This window comes from Arvicola amphibius, chromosome 2 (assembly GCF_903992535.2).
Source record: "Arvicola amphibius chromosome 2, mArvAmp1.2, whole genome shotgun sequence".
Lineage (NCBI taxonomy): Eukaryota > Metazoa > Chordata > Mammalia > Rodentia > Cricetidae > Arvicola > Arvicola amphibius.
The window spans coordinates 16,108,030-16,130,221 of NC_052048.2; the positions used below are offsets into that span (position 1 = coordinate 16,108,030).

Sequence of the window (22,192 nt, forward strand, 5' to 3'; positions counted from 1 at the left end):
AGGTCCAAAGCTGCCTAGCCTGCAAGGGAGGGCTGAGGATAACCTGCAAACTTATTTCACTAAAGCCTTATCTCTTGATTTCTACTTGGATACATTCTTCCCATCTATTTTCCCTTCTACCCTGCTGAGGGGTCTTCTCTGATTTAGGTTGGCTCTCCTGAATCCATGCATCATGTTTTTGCAGTTCATTCATTAGCTTCTTTTTAGTGCTGAACAATATCCTATTCTAGTTCTTGGACATATGTGGACATGTGATATTTCGTTGATCCACTCACTGCAAATAGATATTTAAACTGTCTCCAATAAACTCAATTATTTCTTTGAGCACAGTGAGAGACTGAAATAAGTTTTCTACACACATAATTCAGGTCACTACAGAATTTCCTGTGATTAATTTTTTTCCTTGTCTGTCTTGATAAACACTAAAGAAGCAATTATAGGTTGCTAGTATGTCACAGAACATGTATATTTTTCCAACTAACTTGCAGTTGAAATGAGCTATGACCTGGTTCTAAAAGAAATCCAGATGCTTTGGAGGCTGAGCTCTTAACAAGAGTCTTTGGAAGTACTGAGCACAGGGAGCAGACACTTCTGTGGCCAACTGCTTTAGTCTAGTGACATCTAGTGGCAAAGGTGCTGTCAAAAACAGAACTGCTGGATTGGCTGGATGGCTCAGAGGGTTAGGGTACCCACCTTCAAACCTGAAGACTTCAGACCGATCCCCAACCCAAAGTCCAGTAACAAGTTTCCAAAATCACATGTCTTTAAAAAAAAAAGTCTAGGGGCAGAGGAACGAAGCCCTATGGTACAGCACCTGCTAGGATGCCTGAGACCCTGGCTTCAATTCTCAGTACCACAAAGGAAGAAAACCCACTGAAATCATCATTTGAAAAAAAATCTAACACTTTTGTGACAATCAGTAGAGTTCAAGTTCATCATCTTCAAACATTAGTTTTCCAATGTGTTACCCACACACCCATTCGGGGACACTTAAAATGCTAGTGTAATAAACAGATTGCTTATATCTCAATTACTTGAAATGAATCTGAAGCCAGGGCCTGATAAAAAAAAAGTTTCACCTGGTAGCTTCTTTTTGGGGGGTGGGAGGACAGGGATTTGAAACAGGTTGTCTCTGTGTAGCCCTGGTTGTCCTGTCTCTAGACCAAGGTACCTCAAACTCAGAGTCCACCTGTCTCTGCCTCCTGAATACTGGAATTAAAGGCTTGCCACCATACCCAGTAGCTTCTTATGAATAGTAATATTGTGGAAATAATTACAAGTTGCATCAGGCAGTAGTCACACACACCTTTAATACCAACACATGGGAGGCTGAGGAGACAGTCTCTGAGTTTGAGGCCAGCCTGGTCTGCAGAACAAGTTCCAGGACAGTCAGGGCTACACAATGAAACCAGGGAATTATAGGTTGAGTATTCTTAATTAAAAAACTAGAAATGCCCCCCAAATATGAAACTTTTTGAACATGATGTCAGTGCTCAGAAGTTTCAGACTTCAAAGTATTTTAAGCCTATGAAAACTCCAAACCCTGAAATGCTGATGTTGGAAGCATTTAGAGTACGGCATGCTTAATGCACACTAGCAAGATCACTATTAGAAGTTCTTCCACATCGCTCTGATTCTCACCAACCTTCCTTTAGGTCCCCACAGGCTTACACTGTGAGCCTTTACTATGTGCTACCGTGACAATTCTTCATGGAGCACAGTAATGGTTTCTGGCTTTGTATCTCTAGCCTAAAAACATCTGATGAACAGAAAGAATAAATAAATTTGTTTAGATGAATGAATAAATATTAAATAAATATTTAGCATCATTTTAAATCTAGGATGTGACTTCCCTTCTGTTCAGGAGTTAAGAACCTTATCAGTAATCAACTCTGAATACTGTTGAGACTGTTATCAAAACAAGCTTTCCAATCATCAGTTAAAATTTGGGAAGTACAAGGAATAGAATTTCTTTTTTTCAATTAGGGAAATATTTACAAAGTCTCACTTTCCCTAGATTAACATTTCACTCCTAAATGTTAGTATGTATAAAAATAGGGTTTTTGAAAAGTAGAGAAACTTAAAATGACTGACAGGACTGTCCACTCTTATGTATTCAGGCTGTGAGAATCAGACAAACTGAAGCTTCAAAGAAAATAAATAATAACATCTTACTGTCACACTTCAGCAGTTCTTTAACCAGCTCAGACAGGAAATTATATTGTTTATGATAACTTATCTCCAGGTACTTAGCTTTGTTTAAATTCAGAATATAACCCAAACTACAATGTAAATAAAAAGAATGGATAATTAGCATATATGCCTGCAATTAGTCTACTGTGCTTCTCTCGTTTGTTTAAGAGAGGGTTTTTCTATGAAGTCCAAGTAGACCTGGAACTTGCTATGCAGCCCAGGCTGGCCTCTAACTTATGCCTCTGCTTCCAAGGCTTAGGATTTATAGGAGCAACCCACCATAACCAACCTGAGCTAACCATAAGAGTAACTGAGGCTAAAATCAAAGTTTACTGCTGAAGTGGATGGATGGCTCAATGCTAAAGTGTTATTCTATTATTGTCTAGGCTATACGTGAAGAACTTACCTGAAACTTGGGGAAAGAAAAAGGCCTAAGCTGAAATCAGAATTTTACCTCCTTACCTATGACTAAATTTCAGTATATCCCATATATAATTTTATCAAAGAGTTATTTTGACTTTATATAGCTTCTTTTTACTTATATCAAAAATTTTAAGACTACGAATGTCTTCCCTGATTCTGTCTTTATATGGTAACTTCTCACTCATTGAGAGTCCTTGGAGTCCACTCAAATGTTTCTCCTTCTGCGAAGCATACTCCAAATTCACAGGCTAAATTAATAATCCTCCCCCATGAATGCCTATTCTTTTGAGTGTATTGGCAGTATTACTCATATTCTATGACTATGAGCTTTTTAGCTGCCTAAATTACTCAAAGAACTACCCAAGCTCCTAAAGGTTAGCGACCATGTCTTACACATGTGCTGTCTGAACACTCTCAGTGTTGGAAGTGCGGTGCAGAAATGATTTAAAGCCTACAGGCATGAACATGGGTGACTTAAACAACACATCTTTCTTTCTCCAAGTTCTGAAGCCTGACATCCACGGCCTGAGAGTCCAGAGACTTGGTTCTAGTTTGAAGGTGGCAGTTTGATTATTATCTCGTCACCTGGCAAAGACAAGTATGCTCTTCTTTCCATCTTCTCTTGTAAGGGTATGGCTGTCACCTCTAGGGTGCCACTCTTATAATTAAATCACACAGAGGCCTAAGGCCCCAGCTCCTTATATCATCATAGGGATTCCATAGCAAGATCCAGTCTGAAACTGATAAAGACATCCAGGTCACAGAAAAAGGGATCTCTGAGAAAAGCCCAGCTTCAGTACAGAGCTGGAGAAAGGGAACAGTCTTGGAAAAACTAGAGTCTCAAACTGACACAGCAGAATGTGGGAGAGGCAAGACCTTAGTAACTCTGCAGCAGGATGCCCGGGAATCTCCATCTAACACTAATACATAAATGTGCACAGTAAATAGAATTCCATGAAGTTGAAGAAACAACCACAGTAAAGTGGAATACCAAACAACTTCTGGATCTCATACAAACCAAGGACAGTTCATATTCCCATTAGTCACAGCAGAGAAGCTTAGAGAGCCTGGGGCCACAGGTGGAGTTTTCTCAGGGAGAGTGCTCAGACTGTATCTGCAGGGTAGCAAGGACACAAAACCCTGAGGACTGCACTAGCTGGGGTGGCCCAAACCTGTAATCCCAGCACCTGAAAGGTAGAAACAGGAGGATCAGGAGTTCAAGGTCACCCTTGTCTACACAGCAAGTTGAAGGCTTGCAGACCCTTATCTCAAAAACAAAAACCACAATTAAAAAGACTGCTCTGGAGAACAGAACTGGGGAACAGAAAAGTCTAGAAACGGTCACACTGGTTATAAGGAACCCACAACAGAGTGTGGCATGGTCCTTTAATCCCAGGACTTAGGAGGCAGAGGCAAGGCCAGACTGTTCTATACAGTGAGTTCCAGGACATCCAGGGTTATGTAGAGAGACCATCTCAAAAGGGAAAAAAAAGTAAGTTTAAAAATTAACCTGCAATATACATGACAAAGCAAAGTCTAGCTTCCTTCAAAGGAACACAGAAACTAGAACCATAAAACGTGTAATGTTTAGCCTACAAGAAACTTCCAGTTGACAAAATCCAACACCCCTTCACAATAAAAGTCTTGGGGAAATCGGGGATACAAGAGACATACCTAAACATAACAAAAGAAATTTACAACAAGCCTATAGCCAACATCAAATTAAATGGAGAGAAACTCAAAGAAATGTCACTAAAATCAGGAACAGGACAAGGCTGTCCGCTCTTTCCATATCTATTCAATACAGTACTTGAAGTTCTAGTTACAGCAGTAAGAAAACTAAAGGTGTTCTAGGGGACACAAATTAGAAAGGAAGAAGCCAAAGTATTGCTACTTCCAGATGATAAATAGTATACATAAGCGACCCCAAAAGTTTTACCAGGGAACTCCTACAATTGATAAACACCTTCAGTGAAGTGGCAGAATACAAGATTAACTTTAAAAAACTTTTATTGTTTGTATATAAAAGGGCTGAGAAAGAAATCAGGGAATCAACACCCTTCACAATACCACAAATAATATAAAGCATGTTGGAGTAACTCTAACCAAGCACATGAAAGACTTATATGACAATAACTTCAAATCTTTGAAGAAATAAATTGAAGAAGATATCAGAATATGGAAAGATCTTCCCATGCTCATGGATCAATAGGCTTAACATAGTAAAAATGACCATCTTACCAAAAGCAATCTACAGAATCACTGAAATTCCCATAAAAAATTCCAAAACAATTTTTTACAGACCTTGAAAGAACAATACTCAAGTTCATATGGGAAAAACAAACCAAAAAAAAAAAAAACCCAGGATAGCTAAAACAATCCTGTACAATTAAAAAAAAAAAACTTCCCAAGGTATCACCATCCCTAATTTTAAACTATACTACAGAGTTATAATAATAAAAACCACATGGTATTGGCATAAAAACAGACAAGTTGATCAATGGAATCAAATCAAAAACCCAAATCTAAATCTACACACCTATGGACACCTGATTTTTTTTTTATAAAGAAGCCAGAAAATACAATGGAAAAAAGAAAGGATCTTCAAAAAATGATGCTGGTCTAACTGGATGTCAGAATCATGCAAATGACTCTGAGCTTCCATCTTATACCTGTCAGAATGGCTAATATCACAAACATAATGACAAACTCCTGCTGACCCTGATGTGGAGCACAGGGAACACTCCTCCACTGGTGGGTGGAACACTGGTACACTTCAAACTGGTACAGTCACTTTGGAAATCAATATGGTAGTTTCTCAGAAAACTGGGAATTTGATCTACCTCAAGACCCAGCCATACCACTATTGGGAATATACCCAAGAACGCTCCATCCTACCACAAGGACACTCAACTATGTTCACAGCAGCTTGATTCATAATAGCCAGAAACTGGAAACAACCTAAATGTTTCTAAACTGAAGAACTGATAAAGAAAATATGGTACATTTACACAATGTACATTTACATTTACTCCGCTGTTTAAAAAATGACATCATAAAATTTGCAGACAAAAAAATCATTTTGAGTGAGGTAACCCAGACCCAGAAAGACAAACATGGTATTTACTTACTTATAATTAGTTGTAAAGTAAAAGGTAATCATACTATAATCCACAGACCCATACAGGCTAAGTAGAAAGGAGGACTCAAAGGGAGATGCATGGATATCCCTGGAAAGAAGAAATAGAATAAATTTCTCTGGTGGACTGGAGGTGGGTGGGGATGGGAACAGGAGGGATCAAGTGGTGTGGGATGGAGGTAGAGAGACAACTGAAACTGGGGGAATTTTGAGCCCTGGAATCTACAAGGGTGACTAACAAAGACTCCTACTAATGGGGATACTGAGCCTGAACTGGCCATCTTCTGTAACCAGGCAAGACCTCCAGTGGAAGGGCTGGGACACCAACCCAGCCACAAAACCTTCAACCTACAATTTGTCCTGCCTACAAGATGTGCTGGGGTAAAGGTGGCACAGAACTTGTGGGAGTGGCCAACCAATGACTGTCCAACTTAAGACCCACACCGTGCCACGAAAGTGAGCCCATGCGTGACACTGCCTGGAGAGTCAGGAACCAGAAACTAGACAGGCCATAGAGACCTAGGATAGAACCAAACACAACTCGGGGGATGGTATCAATTAAATTATTCCTAATGATATTCTGCTGTACTTGTAGACCAGAGCCTAACATAATCGTCATCAGAGAGACTTCATCCAGCAACTGACAGGAACAGATGCAGAGACCCACAGCCAAACATTACATGGAACTTGGAGAACCCCTCAGAGGAGGAAGAAGGACTGCAGGAACTATAGGGTCAAAGATATCACAGAGAACACAACCCACAAAATCATCTAATCAGGGCTCATAAAGGCTTACAGAATCTGAAGTGACAAGCAAGAAGCCTGTATGGGTCTGACCTAAATATGATATGGCTACATGGCTTGTTCTTGAGGGACTCCTAACAGTGGGAGAAGGACTATCTATGACTCTTTTGTCACTTTTGGGATCATCTCTTTTTTTCCCCTCTTACTGAGTGGCCTCATCCAGCCTTGATATGAGGGTTCATGCCTAGTCTTATTGTAACTTGTTATGCCATGTTTGGTTGATATCCCTGAGAGGCCTGCTCTTTTCTGAATGGAAATGGAAGAGTGGATCTGGGAGTGGGGGTGCTAGGAGGACAGGAAGAAGGGGAAACTGTGGTTGGAATGTGAGAGAAGAATAAATAAATAAATTATATTTTTTTTAAAAAAAAGAAACTTCCAGTCATGCAAAGAAGCTATGAAAGAGGACTTGTAACCAAGAGACTGTCTGACCAAAAAAAAAAAAAAAAAAAAAAACAAAACACAATACAGAAAAATATAAATGAGAAAAAGTGCATATAAATGCACTCAGATTTTCAAAACAGAGAAAGATAGTACAATAAGCAGACAAATGAAAGAGTTTCAGGGTGGTTATCCAAAGCTAAACAACACAGAATTTGATTTAAAAATACTGTGAATGAGCCACCACCCAGGTACAGAACCAGGGCTATGAGTTGTTGCACCCCAATATCTACCTCATCTATGAACTATTGGAGTAGGTGAAGGGGGCAAACCTATAGATCCAAAACGGCAGGACCTCCACAACACAGGACAACAACAGGATATCCAAGAGGAGCCCCAGTGAGAGCACAGCAGAAGCTAGAGGCCTGGAGCCAGACTAGTGGCTCTGGCAATGAACACTTGTAAGTAAAGATGAATGGACTAAAGGGTCCACTGTGACTCTACAAGTTCAAGATTCTCTCTCTCTCTCTCTCTCTCTCTCTCTCTCTCTCTCTCTCTCTCTCTCTCTCGTTTCCTTGTTTTGTTCGGGTTGTTTTGTTTGGGGGAGGTTACAAGGGCAGAGGGTGGATGTGAGGGACTGGGAAAGAAGTAGGATCAAAACACATGATGTGAAATCTACAAAGAATCAGTAAAAATATTTTTTTAAAAAATACTCTGGAGGGATTGGATTTACAACAGTATAAACAAAAGAGAAAATAGACTACTAGATTTTGAAACATAGCAATGAAAATAATCCAAAAAGGGTAAAAAGGAAAAAGACTAAAATTAAAACCTGAGAGCTGTACCAGGGCTGGAGATGGAGACCTGTGGCAGTGCATCTGTTTGCTAAAGCCCTAGGGTCTGAGCCCAGCACTACAGAAAGAAAGCAAACAGGAAGGCTATGTGTTAGCTGCAGCCTGTAACCCCAGCACCCGAAAGCCACTTGCCCTACATAATACATTGTAGGCCAACCTGGGATGGGCTATATAGCAAGACTCTAAAGACTGTAATTAAAAGAAAAACGTGAAGGTAGAAGGGGAAGGCATGAAGGGAAAGGGTCAATAAAAGCCTGGAAGGCAATATCAAGTGGTCTAACAGACCTACTGAGTTTCACAGAAAGGAAAATGTAGTAGCAAAATGACGTGGGAGGGTCTTCTGTTTGAGTTGATTTCATTGTTAATGAAGAAACTGCCTGGCCCATTTGATTGGCCAGCCCTTAGGTAGGCGGAGTAGACAGAACAGAATGCTGGGAAGGGAAGTTAATAAATTGCCCCGCCTCTCCTCTCTGAGACAGATGCCATGCCTCTCCTCTCTGAGAGACAGACGCGATGGAGCCAGCCACCAGGTCAGACATGCTGAATCTTCCCTGGTAAGACACCACTCGTGGTGTTACAAAGATTATTAGATATGGGTTGGTCAAGATGTGAGGAAGAGGCTGAAACTTATGGGCTAGGCAGTATATAAAAGAATACAATTTGTGTGTTGTTATTTCAGATGTAAAGCTAGCCAGGCGGCCAGGAGCAGGGCGGCGGGAACGGGGCCCACTGCTCCTTACTACAGCAAAATATTAAAAGAAATAATAGCCAGTGATATTTAATTAAAGAAAACAAACATGTATGAACCAGGCCAGTGAGATATCTTGGAAGATAAAGGTGCTTGCTCTGCAATTTCGTGACCTGAGTTTATCCCCAGAACCTATGTAGAGAAAGGAGAGAACACATTCCACAAAGTTATCTTCTGACCTATACACACATAGTGGCACATGCACACACACACACACACACACACACACACACAATTTAATTTAAAAACTATCAGGCAATATATGGCACATATCAGTATGAACTCATTATTTTTAAATTACAGGTAAAAACAAAACAAGCACATACTGGTGTAAGCATGTATATTCCGGTAGATACATATACACGTATTTCCTAGCTAAATCCACTGGGGAGATGTGAGGATGATTCCCTGATGTTACCGTCCACTAGAAGATCCAGGACGTACTTTGAAAAGTGCCTGACTCTAGGATTAGGGTCAGGCAGGACAGCATGATACTGCTCCAGAAAGTAAGAACGTATTCAAGGAAAAGCAGGATGTCATGAAAGGGACATGAGAAATTAGACTAAAAGTGTGCAGCTGAGCACACTGAACACCTGAAGAATGAAAATAATGGCTTTACTTGCAAAAACAAAAACAGGAGCCCACTGTTCTACACTTATTTAAATAATGAAAAATAAACAAATGGGAAAAGAAAGCTCTTCCTTCTAATAGACTATAAGCTGGTCACTGTAGAAGTGATGATAGCATAAGGAAGGCATTGGGCAACCATGACAGTATAATTACTTCCAAAGAAAAACCCCAACCTGGGTGTGGTGGCACATGCCCTCATGCTAATACTAGGCACTTGGGAGGCAGAGACAGGAATGTTTGGTCAGAAGCATCACCTCAGCTCCCTAATACTCCTTTATATAAAAACTCTGGGTTGTTTGTCTGGGGGCTTCACTCTAGCTCCTTGGCATAAACTCCCTCCACTGGGAGTTGCCTCAGTCCAAACTCCACCTGAGAAAGTCCACCAAATGGTGACCCCCTCCCCAGAGAGGCTCAAGAAAGCCCACTAAACAGTAGCCCCTCCCCAGGGAAGAGCAAGACCATTCCCTCAGACTATTTAAACTGCCCCCTAGAGAATGAACACATAGTCTCCGGGTTTTGTGTGGTCTTCCCTTCTCTCTCTCTTCCCCCTCCATGTTTTCCTGGGATCACCGGGGAGCACTCCATTAAACATGGGCATCTTTAATTTGCTCTGATTCATGAATCAGATTCATGAATTGCTCTGATTTAGCTGTGGCTTACGAGCTAAAATTCCCAGCATCTGTCTCTGGTGGCTCCATGGCTTCTCTCCAACTCTGCCTTTCTTTTGTTCAGCATACAGCCTAGCTTTCCCCACCTAGCTCTTTTCCTCCTTGCCATAGGCTCAAAGCAGTTCTGTTTTCATTAACCAATAAAAGCAACCCAGAGACAGAAGGACCTCCCACACCATTTCCCCTTTTCTGTTTAAACGGTGAAGTGGGAGTCCCCTCTATGTGCTGTGATTACCATTAATGAATAAATAATTGCTTTGTGCCTATTGCAGAGCAGGGCAGGGCAGAGCAGAGCGGGGTAGAGAGGACTGGACTGAATGCTGGGAGAAAGAAGGGCGGAGTCAGAGAGATGCCATGAAACAGCCACCAGAGTCACACATGTCGAAATTTTGCCAGTAAGTCACTGTCACATGGCAATACACAGATTAGTAGAAATGGGCTAAATTAATATGTAAGAGTTAGACAAACAGAAGCCAGAGCTAATGGGCCAAGCAGTGTTTTAACTAATACAGTTTCTGTGTGATTATTTTGGGTCTAAAACTAGCTGGGTGGCTGGGAACCAACAAGCAGCCTCCCACTACAACAATAAAAAAAAAGAAAGAAAATACATCAATGGATTTTATAAGTGGTAAAAGAGAGTGGGTTGGAAGATGAGAGTCATAGTCTTGCTGGAGCTGTTCAAAAACAGTGAATACTTTTTTTAAACTCATTTTTCAAGGATTTTATAAAAGCCTGGATAAAAAAAAATGACATTTTTTCAGCTGACCTACACTACAAGATACACTAGAATTTTTAGGCTAACAAGAAAATAAAATCAGTTTGGCATGGTAATCCATGCCTGAGGCAAGAGAACTATCTCAAGTAAAGCCAACTTGAACTACAGAACAAAATGCTGTTAAAAACAAACAAACAAAAATAGGGGAAAACTAAAACAGAATGCTAAAATAGTCAATTGATCTAAAAAGGGCAGAGAAAATATATGAAAGAACAAAAGCACAAGGCACAAATAAAAAAATAAACTAAATGGTAGATTTAAATTTCCATAGTCAGATCATGTTATACATGATTTAAAAGCAGACCTAACACAAAAGCATCAACCTACTACTAAGTTGGCTGTCTATAAGACATACATTTTCAACATGAAGGTATAAATAGATTAACAGTAAAAGAATGGAAAGAGACTATACAAGTATAAGAATTAACTAAAGAGAGCTGGGTAAAACAGACTACACGATGGGGCAACAGCACAGATAGAAATTTCATAATGATGAAAAAGATCAATATGTTACCACCACTAAACCTAATAACAGACTCCCAAACTACACAAAGCAAAATCTGAAAAAAAAAAAAGGCGATCTGGTAACCATATATGGGTATTTTATACTTCTCTTTTAGTAAATGATGACATTAAATAAATCAGAAAATACATATACAATGTGAACACTATTAAGTATGCTTTGACCTAATTGGCACTTAGAGAACTTGACACCCAACACTGATAGAACCCTTTCTCTTCAAGAAGACATTCAAGTGTACATTATTACCTGATTAAAAAAAAGTCTCAGGCCAGATACAGTAGCATGAGCCTTTAATTCCAGCACTCAGGAGGCCGAGGCAGGTGGATCTTTGTGAGTTCAAGTCCAGCCTGGTCTACATAGAATTCCAGGACAGCCAGAGCTACATAGTGAGACCCTGTCTCAAAACAAACAAACAAACAAAAAACACCAAATAAAAAATAGTCTCAAGGGACTGGAGAGATGGATCAGTCAGTAAAGGTCTTGTTTCGCAAGCACGAGGACCTGAATTACACATCCAGAACACATACTAAAAACAAAAACACATACTAAAAACTAAAAACAAAACCTTTAAACTTTTTGTTTAAAAAGGAAACCAAGCAAGAGTGATGGCAAGCACTAATAAAGTAGAGAGAGGCAGTTAGTTCCTGGGGACTCACCAGCCAGCTGGTACACGGTGAATTCCAGACTAGTTAGAGACTATCTCAAAAGGAGGAGAACAGGCGCTAGAGAGATGGCTCGGCAGTTAGGAGTGCCTGCTGCTCCTACAGAGGACCCAAGTTCAGCACCTATATTGGCAGCTCACAAACCTCTGTAACTCCAGCTCCTGGGTACCAATGTCTGCTTGTGACTTCTGTGAGCACTAATACATATGGCAATATACACACACACAAATAGAAATGACTTTTTTAAAAAAAGTGAGCAGTACCAGAGGAATGACACCACAGTTGCCCTCTAACCTCTACATACACATGTGCATAAATGCACAAACACCTGCCTAAACACACAGATTTAAGGAGAAAAATGACGTTAGTCTGGCTGGAAGTGTAGCTCAGTGATAGAGAGCTTGCTTACCTAGAATATGCAAGGCCCCAAGTTCTACCCTTAGCACCAGAGGGTGATGGGGGCTTTCTATGTTTATTGAGTAAAGTGAATAGTACCTAGCCACACAGGCAGAGATGGACATACTGCATTTAAAGAAACAGTACATAGTTCTAGAGAGATGAGTCTCTTGGTGTACAGACATACACTTAGGCTGTCCTGGTTTGCTTTCTATTGCTATGATAAACACCATGACCAAACTTGGGAGAAAAGTATATATTTCAGCTAACAGCTCACAGTCCATCACTGAGGGAAGTCAGGGCAGGAACTGAAGGAAACCAGGGAAAATTGCTATTTACTGGCTTGTTCCTATGGCTTGCTCAGTTTGCTTTCTTTCTTCTTTTTAAGATTTTTAAATTTTATTTTTATGTATGTTTTCCCATGTGTATGTCTGTATATCTTTTGTGTGCCTTTTGTCCACACAGACCAGAAGAGGGTGTCGAATCCCCTGGGACTAGAGATACAGGTATTTGTGAGCTGCTGCGTTGGTGCTGGGAATCCATGTCCTCCGGAAGAACAGCCAGCACTCCCCAGCCCCCACTGTGTTTTCTTTTTTTCTTGTTGTTTGTTTGTTCATTTTTTGAGACAGGGTTTCTCTGTAGCTTTGGAGCCTGTCCTGGAATTCACTCTATAGACCTCGAACTCACAGAGATCCGCCTGTCTCTGTCTCCTGAGTGCTGGGATTAAAGGCGTGCGCCATCACTACCTGGCTTTTTTTTTTAATGTATAAGAGACCTGAGATAAGATCATGAGATCCTTTTGCCTGTGCCTCCTTTAGCAACCTCTACTGGTGTGAGCCACCAAAACCAGCCAATTTGATTTCTTATACAATGGCCCAGGACTACCTACCCAGGGATGGCACCACCCTCTCACATCACCGATAATCAAGAAAATGCCCCAGAGACTTGCCTAAAAGCCAATTTGATTCCTTTTTTCCAGACATGAGCTTGTGTCAAGTTGACCAAACAAACAAAAAAACAAACAAAATCTAACCAATTCACAAGCAAAACATTCATATACATAAAGTGAAATAAAAAAAATTAAATTAAAAAAAGGAGGTAAGCCTGGTCTACAGAGTAAGTTTCAAGACAGCCAGTGCTATCCAGTGAAACCTTATCTCTGGAAAAAAAAGAAAAGAAAAGGGAGGCTGGGTAGTGGTGGCGCACACCTTTAATCCCAGTACTTGAGAGGCAGATCTCTGTGAGTTTGAGGCCAGCCTGGTCTACAGAGTGAGTTCCAGGACAGCCAGGGCTACACAGAGAAACTCTGTCTCAAAAACAAAAAAGCAAACAAAGGAATAGTACAGGGCTAAATGACTGGTTCATAGCTAGAGAGCTAGAACAAAAGGCAAAAGCTGATGTCTACATTTCAAAATGCAAAAGCAGAAGGAGAAAGGGAAGGTAAGTAGGTTCCGCAGCAGAGATTTAAACAAAAGATCAAAGCATGGTAGCTAGGGGGGACAATGGAACCTAAACAAAGGAAATTTTAAAGATCCTTTCTGTATATCTCTGAACAAGAGAAAGGAGGTACACCAAGTCAGATAGCAGTGGAAAGGAAAGACAGAAACAAAGGAAATGTGTGTGGAGTGTTGCACTAGAAGACAGGCATCTCTGAGATATGATGGAAGAAACAAGCAAGAATGCAGGCCCACGGGAAGAGCAAAACACGGCCGCTGCTCTGAAGACAGCTTCACCTTCCCACGATGTAAGCAACACTTCTGGTATTTCCTCTTACTCATTTAGGCTGGGTCTTTTTGTTGAATAATTCATGTTGGAAAGCTTAACCCAACAGCTACTAGACAAAGGAGTCAAGAATAAGCTACCAACTTTTTCAACATGGTGTTTGGGAGAAACTGGGAACACTTTAAGCTATTCAGAGAAGACTGTGGCTCTGATTAAAACCCATTCTTGGGTAGGATCGGGGTGCATGATGTGAAAGGCACAAACAGAAGGTTTTTAAATAGAGATCCATTCTCTCAGGCCATCCTGTAGTACACCATTTTCCAGTTCAGGGATGTCTGGCAGCTAGTGGAGATAGCTGTCTATCTTTGAGTGACAGGAGCAGCAGTACATGGTAGCGGAACTGATCCTAAGAAATTCCACTTCCTCTTCCTCTTCCTCATCCTTTCCCCCAGCTAAGCAGAGTTCTCAGTGTTCTGAGAGTTCCAAGTGTCTGAGACCTTTCACTGCTGCTCTATGTTATTTATCTCTACCAGGAGAAAGACCAAAAAGCTGGCTTTGTTTGTTTTTGTTTTCCTTTTGTTTGTATTATCTGCCCAGGCTTGCCACAGCTATCTCTCTGCCTCTGCCTCTGCCTCTGCCTCCTGGTGTTAGGACTACAGGCATGCACCCCCTCACCCAGCTCCAAGCTCTTTAATAATCAGAATCCACTTCACATGCCTTCTGTTCTTAACACCCACTCTCAAAACACCAACAAAGCTGCTTAGTGTCACGTAAGCATCTGTGTTGTATAACCGAGATCTTCCTGACTGGTAACAAGGACAGTCCTTTCTTAGGCTCTAGGACAACCCCTTATGTTATATCCAAGGTCATGAACAAAAATGGCAGGTCAGTCACAAACAATGTTGTGTGTGTGTATGCATCTATTCATCCACCAAAAATGAATAGTATATTTTTGTAACTTTGACATAAAAACAATATTGCTTTTCTCTTGCAAATGTTTCATTCCTATAGAATGATATAAAATAGAGTCCACTTCATTTAAAAAAAATTAGTGGTTGAATTTTAAGTAAGAATGTGTAGGGCTTATTTAATCCATTGGAATTTTAGTAACGTACATGAAATCAACAATTTGCTACTGTGTGCTGTCGTGGCAACATTGCTACTTTCAAGTTTTCTTCCCTTTTCTAGTAAGTGTTTCACATATGAAAACAAATTGCTAACTCAGATGTTGTTATGAAAAAACAGAAATTCTTTGACTTGAAAAATGCTAGGAACAGATATTTGTATTATAAAGTATAAATGATACCCTGGTATATTTACACAAAAGAGCTAAAACCAAAGGCTCTGCTTGCTTATTAAAATGCAAACATTACCTCAGTCATACAAATAGCCCCAAACTCGCCCAGTCTCTGCCTCTGCAGATCACCCACCAGCAGCAGCTTACCTCATATGACATTATGGAACAATAGTGAACTCTGTAAGAGTTGAATGTATTGTTTTGAAAGAATAAACTGTCATTAACTTGAATAAAAGCTTTCTGAAATCAAACCTGGTGGGTATAGCCTTCACTGGGTGGCCTTTTTTTTTTTTTTTTAACTACTTTAAGAAACTGCCTCACCCTGAAAGCAAGCAATGGGAGAAAGACAGGGCAGTATAAAGGCAACAGTACTGAGTAGCCAGCAACTCCTACAACAGCCCAGCAGGCAGGGACCAGAGATTTAAATTACCAGGCAGAACAATGTCAAAGCAGGAGGCTCTGCAAGAAATTTGGCACCTAAAATCCAAACAATCTCTCTCTCTCTCTCTCTCTCTCTCTCTCTCTCTCTCTCTCTCTCTCTCTCACACACACACACACACACACACACACACACACACACACCCTCCCTGGGATAGCTGTGATTTATAGAACAGATTGTGCTGTTCTCCATGGCTGGCATGTCCCAATACCTTCTGAAGATGGGATACTGATACAGCCAGTGATATTAGGCCGGGAATTTAATGTGAATCCCAATGTTTAAATCTCTCGTAGGGAAGTACTGAGGGGAACTGGACCATCGCTGTCTACTCAGTTTTCCTGTTGCCTGTCTTTCCCAATCGCTGTCCAAGGGGTTTCTTGCTCACAGATGACACACAGCATCTGCAAACACTCACTGCCTTGTGTTTGTGCCTGTGGTCTGAGCACAGCTTCACACCACCATTTCCAATCATGTGAGCTCTCTATCTTCCTTAGCCAAATCCAGGTAAGTACTCAGTCACCTGGCCCTCCCCAGCTTTCCTCTCCGCTGTACCAGCTCTCGATGTAGTACAGCCTGGTTACTAAGATAACCAAGTCCAGGTGGGCACTCACTTTATCACAATTACCACTCATGCTCCCGGTGGATGACCTTCACTCCCCGCAGCTTCCCTTCATCCCAAGTCGTCTCGTAGGTGCTTTCCCTACTGGTCGTTTATTCTCCCGTGAATCATGTCAAATAATTAAATACCTAGTCCCAGAAAATTAGTATGTATATCTCAAATTCTGGTTTGCTTTTAGTTTTTCCCTAGGGTGGAGAAGTCAAGAATAAGTCACAGAAGACCAGTGAAGGACTGGAAGACTGGGGACTGAGAAGGAGTTGACAGGAAGAAGGCATGTGGAAACTGGCGGTGGACAGTAGTCCAGCAGATCCAGGGAGGGCAGAGTGTGGGACATCAGCATCTGTTATGTTTCTCAAGATTGGGCGAATTTACATGGAGGTAGAATTTCATTTGGAAAGCTGACCTCTTTGGGGAATCACGCTACTTCTCAGAATAAGGGAAAGGCATGAGCAGGTGGGTAAGCAGCAGAATGTAATCCACTCTTTTATAAGAGTAGAGGGGTTATCAAAGTCTAGCCTGGTGGCCAGAACAGGGAAGAGTGAAGGTGTGAATGGTCTCCAGTGTACAGCAGATAATCGCTGGGAAGAACACAGCACAGAACGGTGTAACTCGGGTAGGACTCGACAGCGGCGAAGACACTTCAAGTGCAGTCTCTATCTGCCAGTGTCTGATCTTGCACACATCACTAAAACAACTCAGTGACGCAAGAATGAAAGAACGGTGTGTGTACATATGGGGGGCCAGGGTACATTTAATACAGATAACTATATAAGATGCTTTATTAGAGTCAGCTTGTTCTTGTCTGGGTGTTTGTCACCTCTAAAGTTCATATTGAAACTTACTCCCCACAAATCACAGGCTAATGGTGTTTGCAGGCGGGACCTTTAAAGGTAATCAGGATGGGATGAGGTCATGAAGGTGGAACTTTATGATTGCATGAACGGCTTTATTTGATGAGAAAGAGAGATCAAATTAGCAGCTTGCTCAGCCGTGTGAAGTGATATCCCCCTTCATGACATGACCCAACAGGGAGACTCTCTCAGCAGATGTCAAGAGGATATCAGAGCTATGGTCTTCATCATGAAATGTAAGGTAAATTAACCTCTTTTCTTTATAAATTTCTCAGTCTGTTGTATTGTTATAAAAAATGAAGAAAGATGCAGGTTATGTAAACCACAACCTTATTTATGCTCATTATTGCTTAGGTTTCGTTTTGGGTGTTTTTGTGGGAGCAGAGACAGGGAATGTGAGGAACTCATATAGCAGAAGCACCGTTCAGTTAACAGAAAATCATTCCCAGGAATAGGGAGACCCTGTTTCAAAAAAACAAGGTGGATGGCTCCTGAGAACAACACTGGAAGTTGACCTACAAGTACATGTTTGGCTTCCAAACATGTACACAACACACACACACACACAACACACACACAAGATAAAGAAAATAAACTCCACTTAATGGAGATACAAAAACAACAAAGTCATGGTCTTCATATAAGCACCTTGAAGTATGCTAATCGGGTAGGAAATCTCTCCTCTCGTAAGCATACTTTTCTCTCGTGTAAAGCACTTGCCAGAATTAATCGCCAGGGCACCAGTGGTGACAGAACCTTTCTAGGAGTCTAAACTAGTCAATCCATACCACAGTCTAGATCACAAACAACGAAAATCTTTTCATGGAATTAAACCAGTCAACTGAAGGACCACCTCTAGTAACACCAGTTCATTCATTAATTTACTTGATCCTTGTTTCATATCAGTTCTATCTTGGGGGCTGGACTTCAATAGTGGAAGAAACAGAACGTTCCTGTCATTGTGGAGCTCACATACTAACAGAAAAATAGACAGTAAACCAACTGGGCTGGCAAGATGGCTCAGTGGGTAGAGGTGCCAAGTCTGGTAACCTGACCTGATCCCCAGTACCCACATGATGGCAAGAAAGAACACACTCCCAAAAGTTGTCCTTTGACCTCCATATGCAAGCTGTGACATGCACACACATACACTGCAGACAGACATGTAAAAATGTTTTCTATTTTACAATAGGTTAAAGGTCATTAAGTGCTACAGAAAAAAAGTCAGGAAAAGAGACTCCACTTTCAGACAGAGCAGTCAAGGAAGACTTTTCAGAGAAGATGCCAAGGCATACAGATATGTGGGGAAAGAGTCATGGGGTCATATATAAACCTCCCCAGCAAGTCCAGATAACACAAAGTATAACCTCTCACCTTTTAAAAGGGGCTGGAAGGTTGGGATCTCTTGCAGCTTGATGACATCAGGATCATTGCTGACATTCCTGGAGGCCTGAGAGCCCTGTGCTACAACCACGATATCATCCATCTTGGCCCGATGTTTAGCTGGAGATGGGGTCACTGCAAAACAAGTGACACAGATCAGGAACTGCATGATAGAGAGCCACCACTGCCCACCACCAACACAGCCACCAGAAAGGGTAGTTCACAGGACATAGAGAATTTTTGGTCTTAACATACATGCTTCTTGTCAAAGCCATCCTTATATAAAATTATTAACTATTTCTTCTGAGAGTGGTACTAGCTGCTTTTTGTCTTTGAAATGTTGAAGTGGATTAAAGTTTAATAACAAAACAAGAACAACAACAACAAAAACTAAAAGGAAATGCTGGTACGGTGGTGCACACCTTTAATCCCAGCACTTGGGAGGAAGATGCAGGCTGATCTCTGTCTACATAGTGAATCCCAGGACAGTCAGAGCTACATAGTAAGACCCTGTCTATAAATAAATAAATAATAAAACTACAAACAAAAGACTACGAGGAGATGTAATTCAGCTGGACATCAATTGGGCATGGTGGCTCACATCTCCACACTCAAGGTAGAGATAGGAAGATAAAAATTCAACAACAGGGTCTGGAGATATGACTCACTGGTTAAGAACACTGGCTGCTTTTCCAGAAGACGCTGGTTCAAGTCCCAGCACCCACATGTTGGTTCAGAACCATTTGTAACTCTAGTTCTAGTGGATCCAGCACCCTCTTATGGCTCCTCAGACACTACATATATGTGGTGCACAGACAAGCATGCAGGCAAAACACCTATATACATAATAATAAAATAATTTACAGCATTGGGAGCATAAATTAGCCTAGACTACATAAAGCATGGTCTCAAAAGAAGAAAAAAATGAATATTTTACATAGCAAAATGTCGTTACTTTGTAGCGGGAGCTGGCATAAGTAGATTATAGGGAACTTCTAATTTCTTCTTTTGTGGTGCTAGGGATTGTAACCAAAGCCTCTCAAATACTAGGCAAGTGCCCTACCACTGAGCTAAGGCCCTAGCCTAAGAAATATATATGCATGTGTATGTATATATACATGTATAAATGTGTGTATATATACATATATGTGTGTATATATATGTGTATATATATTAAAAAACCAAAACTTTCAAACATATAGAAACATATAACATGTATGAAATTCTTGCATAGCCAAGCATTTTGTTATTCAACACACAGATTTTTTTGAACGTCTTCTTTTTTGATTGTCCTGATCTCCTGATATATGTCCATAGTTTACAAATGAAGGAACAAAACTGTCTGGGACTTGCCCAAGATCAACAGCCCTAGAAACAGAATTAGGAAAGGCACTGAAGGTCTCTGGGTCCTTAGTACAATGGCTTTTCTTAGTGACATAGAACACAAAGCTCTCTCTCTGACCTACCAAAGCCAGTCAGGTGTGCTGAACCGAGTCCATTGTAGCCAAAATCTCTGGATTCAAACCCAAATTATAAGTCTATTCCTAAAGCTCCAGTGAGTCTTAGTGCAAAAAGAACAAGCAATCAACAGGACCATTTCAGGCTGCTGTGGCAACCTTCAGAAAATTGGAGGGCGCTTCAGAGGCAAGTCAATTCCAGGTTCCTTGGGAAGGAAGAGGTTCAGTCCTCCAAGGATTCCCTGAACAAGACATTCATCCAAATATTTTCCTGATTGGAACAAGAATGAATCCTGTAGAACCTGAAGGTTCTAGTATTCACAGGCTTGTGTACTCGGTCTCATCAGTCTGGTCTGAGAATAGATACCACAGAACTACTCTGTTCTGGAAACTAGCCTCTCCTGATGCTTGGTGGTTGTCCTGGGAGCTGCACTCCGGGAGTGGGTGGGGGGAAATCTCTGCTACTTTTATTGCTTTTCAGGAACCGTTTATCCCAGCTTGGTAATTTATCTAACATTTTACAGAAGTAGTACCAAAACCATCTTTCCTTATACAAATTCCATGGTTCTCCTTTCCCCAGACTCCAAAGGGGACGTCAAAGCATTCTAGTCCATCTCTGTTATTTCATGTATAAAATGGGTAAAGATGTGTGTAAAAATGGGGACACTATAAATACTGAGCATAAACATGTGCAAGGCATGAGGCACAGGAGAGTACGCAAATTCCCTCAGAAGTAAGCCTAAGAGGTTGGTTCCCAGGTGAGCAACAGGGCGCCATGCTCCTTCCCCTAAACTATGCTTCTGGCTGGGCATAGAGGCAAGAAAGCGAGAGATGGCCATTATTGCGGTTTTGTTATAAACAGACATGACACTCTGGGTCTTCCAAGGAAACAAAACACAGCAAAGCCAGAAGACGCAAGTTCCTAGACAGCAGGCCTCAAGGAATTGCCATTCAGCATAAATCACCCCGACACCTGTTAGCTCCCACATTTCTGAGTGGCAAATGGTACCAACCAGCGAGCCATTCTGAAAACTCTTTTTAGGTCTGAGGTCTTAATTAAAAAGGCTTAGCAACTCCTGAGTTTACCTAGTGCAGTCTCAGAGGTTACCTAAGTGGGTAAGAAAAAAAAAAGGACCAAATGGTTTTCGATCACAAGCTGTTTTATTGAGCGCTCACTATAGGTCTAGCAAAATTCCCTTCCAATTCCTACCTCAAACTCTTAGAGAAATCTAAAAAAAAAATGTGGACAACAGGAGACACACCAGACCCTGCCTGCCATCTGGTCAACTTAATTAAAAACAAAAACAACAACAACAAAAAAAAAAAAAAAACCAGACCCGACACCTGAATGGAAAAAGCAGTTTCTGGTAACATTTGCACCCAAACATTGAAAGTGACCGCTCTGCGCTCACAGGTCCCTTCTGAGAAGGAACCTCGATAGACACCTCGTTGTTTTGTTTTGTTTTTTTTCAGAAAGAGGTCCTGGGTATTATCCATCCGCAGGGAGCCAAATCTCGGCGTGAGTGCCGAGTCCTGGAACCGACCATCCACGAGGTCGTCTTTTAAAGACTAGCGCGAAGGCGAGCGTGCCGGTTCAGGGGACCGGGCTGGGGCGGGAGGCCACGCCTTCTCTGTGTTCGGGCACACGGTGGGCCAGCCGGCTCCGCCAGCAGCGCCCGGGCGGGAGGTGAGGCACCGACCTGAGGCGTTCAGATCGCCGGGGCGGCTCTCGGCCTCCGCGCTCTGCTCGCTGCCCATGGCGCCGGCAGCGGAGGGACAGCTGGGCAGGGGCCGGGGAGAGCGGGGAGAGCCCGCCGGGCCACGGACACGCGGGGACGCACGCCGCTCGCCTAGCTGAGGGGCTCGCTGACAGGAGGCTCGGGACACCGGCGGGGCCGCGGCCGCGACCGGCGGGCGGCGCTGCTGTCATTCACTGGCTCAGACGCCGAAACGCGCTCCTTCCGGGACGCCGATTGGCCGCACCGGCTACGCGTAGCCATCAGTTCCGGGTTCGGAGGTCCCGCCCCCAAATCCGAGGGGCGGGGCGCGGAGGCGCGCTCTGGAGGTTGGGGCGGCTCTGCCTTAAAGAGCCAGGCCTCCTCAAGGCCAAAGTTATCCAGAGGCGTAAAAGCCCTTTCCTACCGACGACGTGTTACCTTTGAGAACCACAGGTTACGCACTGTAATCCTGATGATCTTCGAACAACTTTGCAAAATGAACTAGGTTTTTGC

At 42.0% G+C, this 22,192-nt stretch overlaps 1 protein-coding gene across 2 annotated transcripts in view; it reads right to left on the minus strand.

Moving 5' to 3' along the window:
- Positions 1 to 21,938, minus strand: part of Borcs5 (BLOC-1 related complex subunit 5) — a 90,684-nt gene extending 68,746 nt beyond the window's left edge. For both annotated transcript variants that reach the window (XM_038320068.1, XM_038320067.1), the window contains exons 1-2: positions 21,662 to 21,938; positions 18,496 to 18,639 (exon numbers count right to left, since the gene is read on the minus strand). In XM_038320068.1, the coding sequence (XP_038175996.1) occupies positions 18,496 to 18,639; positions 21,662 to 21,719 (202 nt within the window). In that variant the 5' untranslated portion in view covers positions 21,720 to 21,938. The remainder of the gene's footprint in view (positions 1 to 18,495; positions 18,640 to 21,661) is intronic.
- Positions 21,939 to 22,192: the final 254 nt, after the last annotated feature.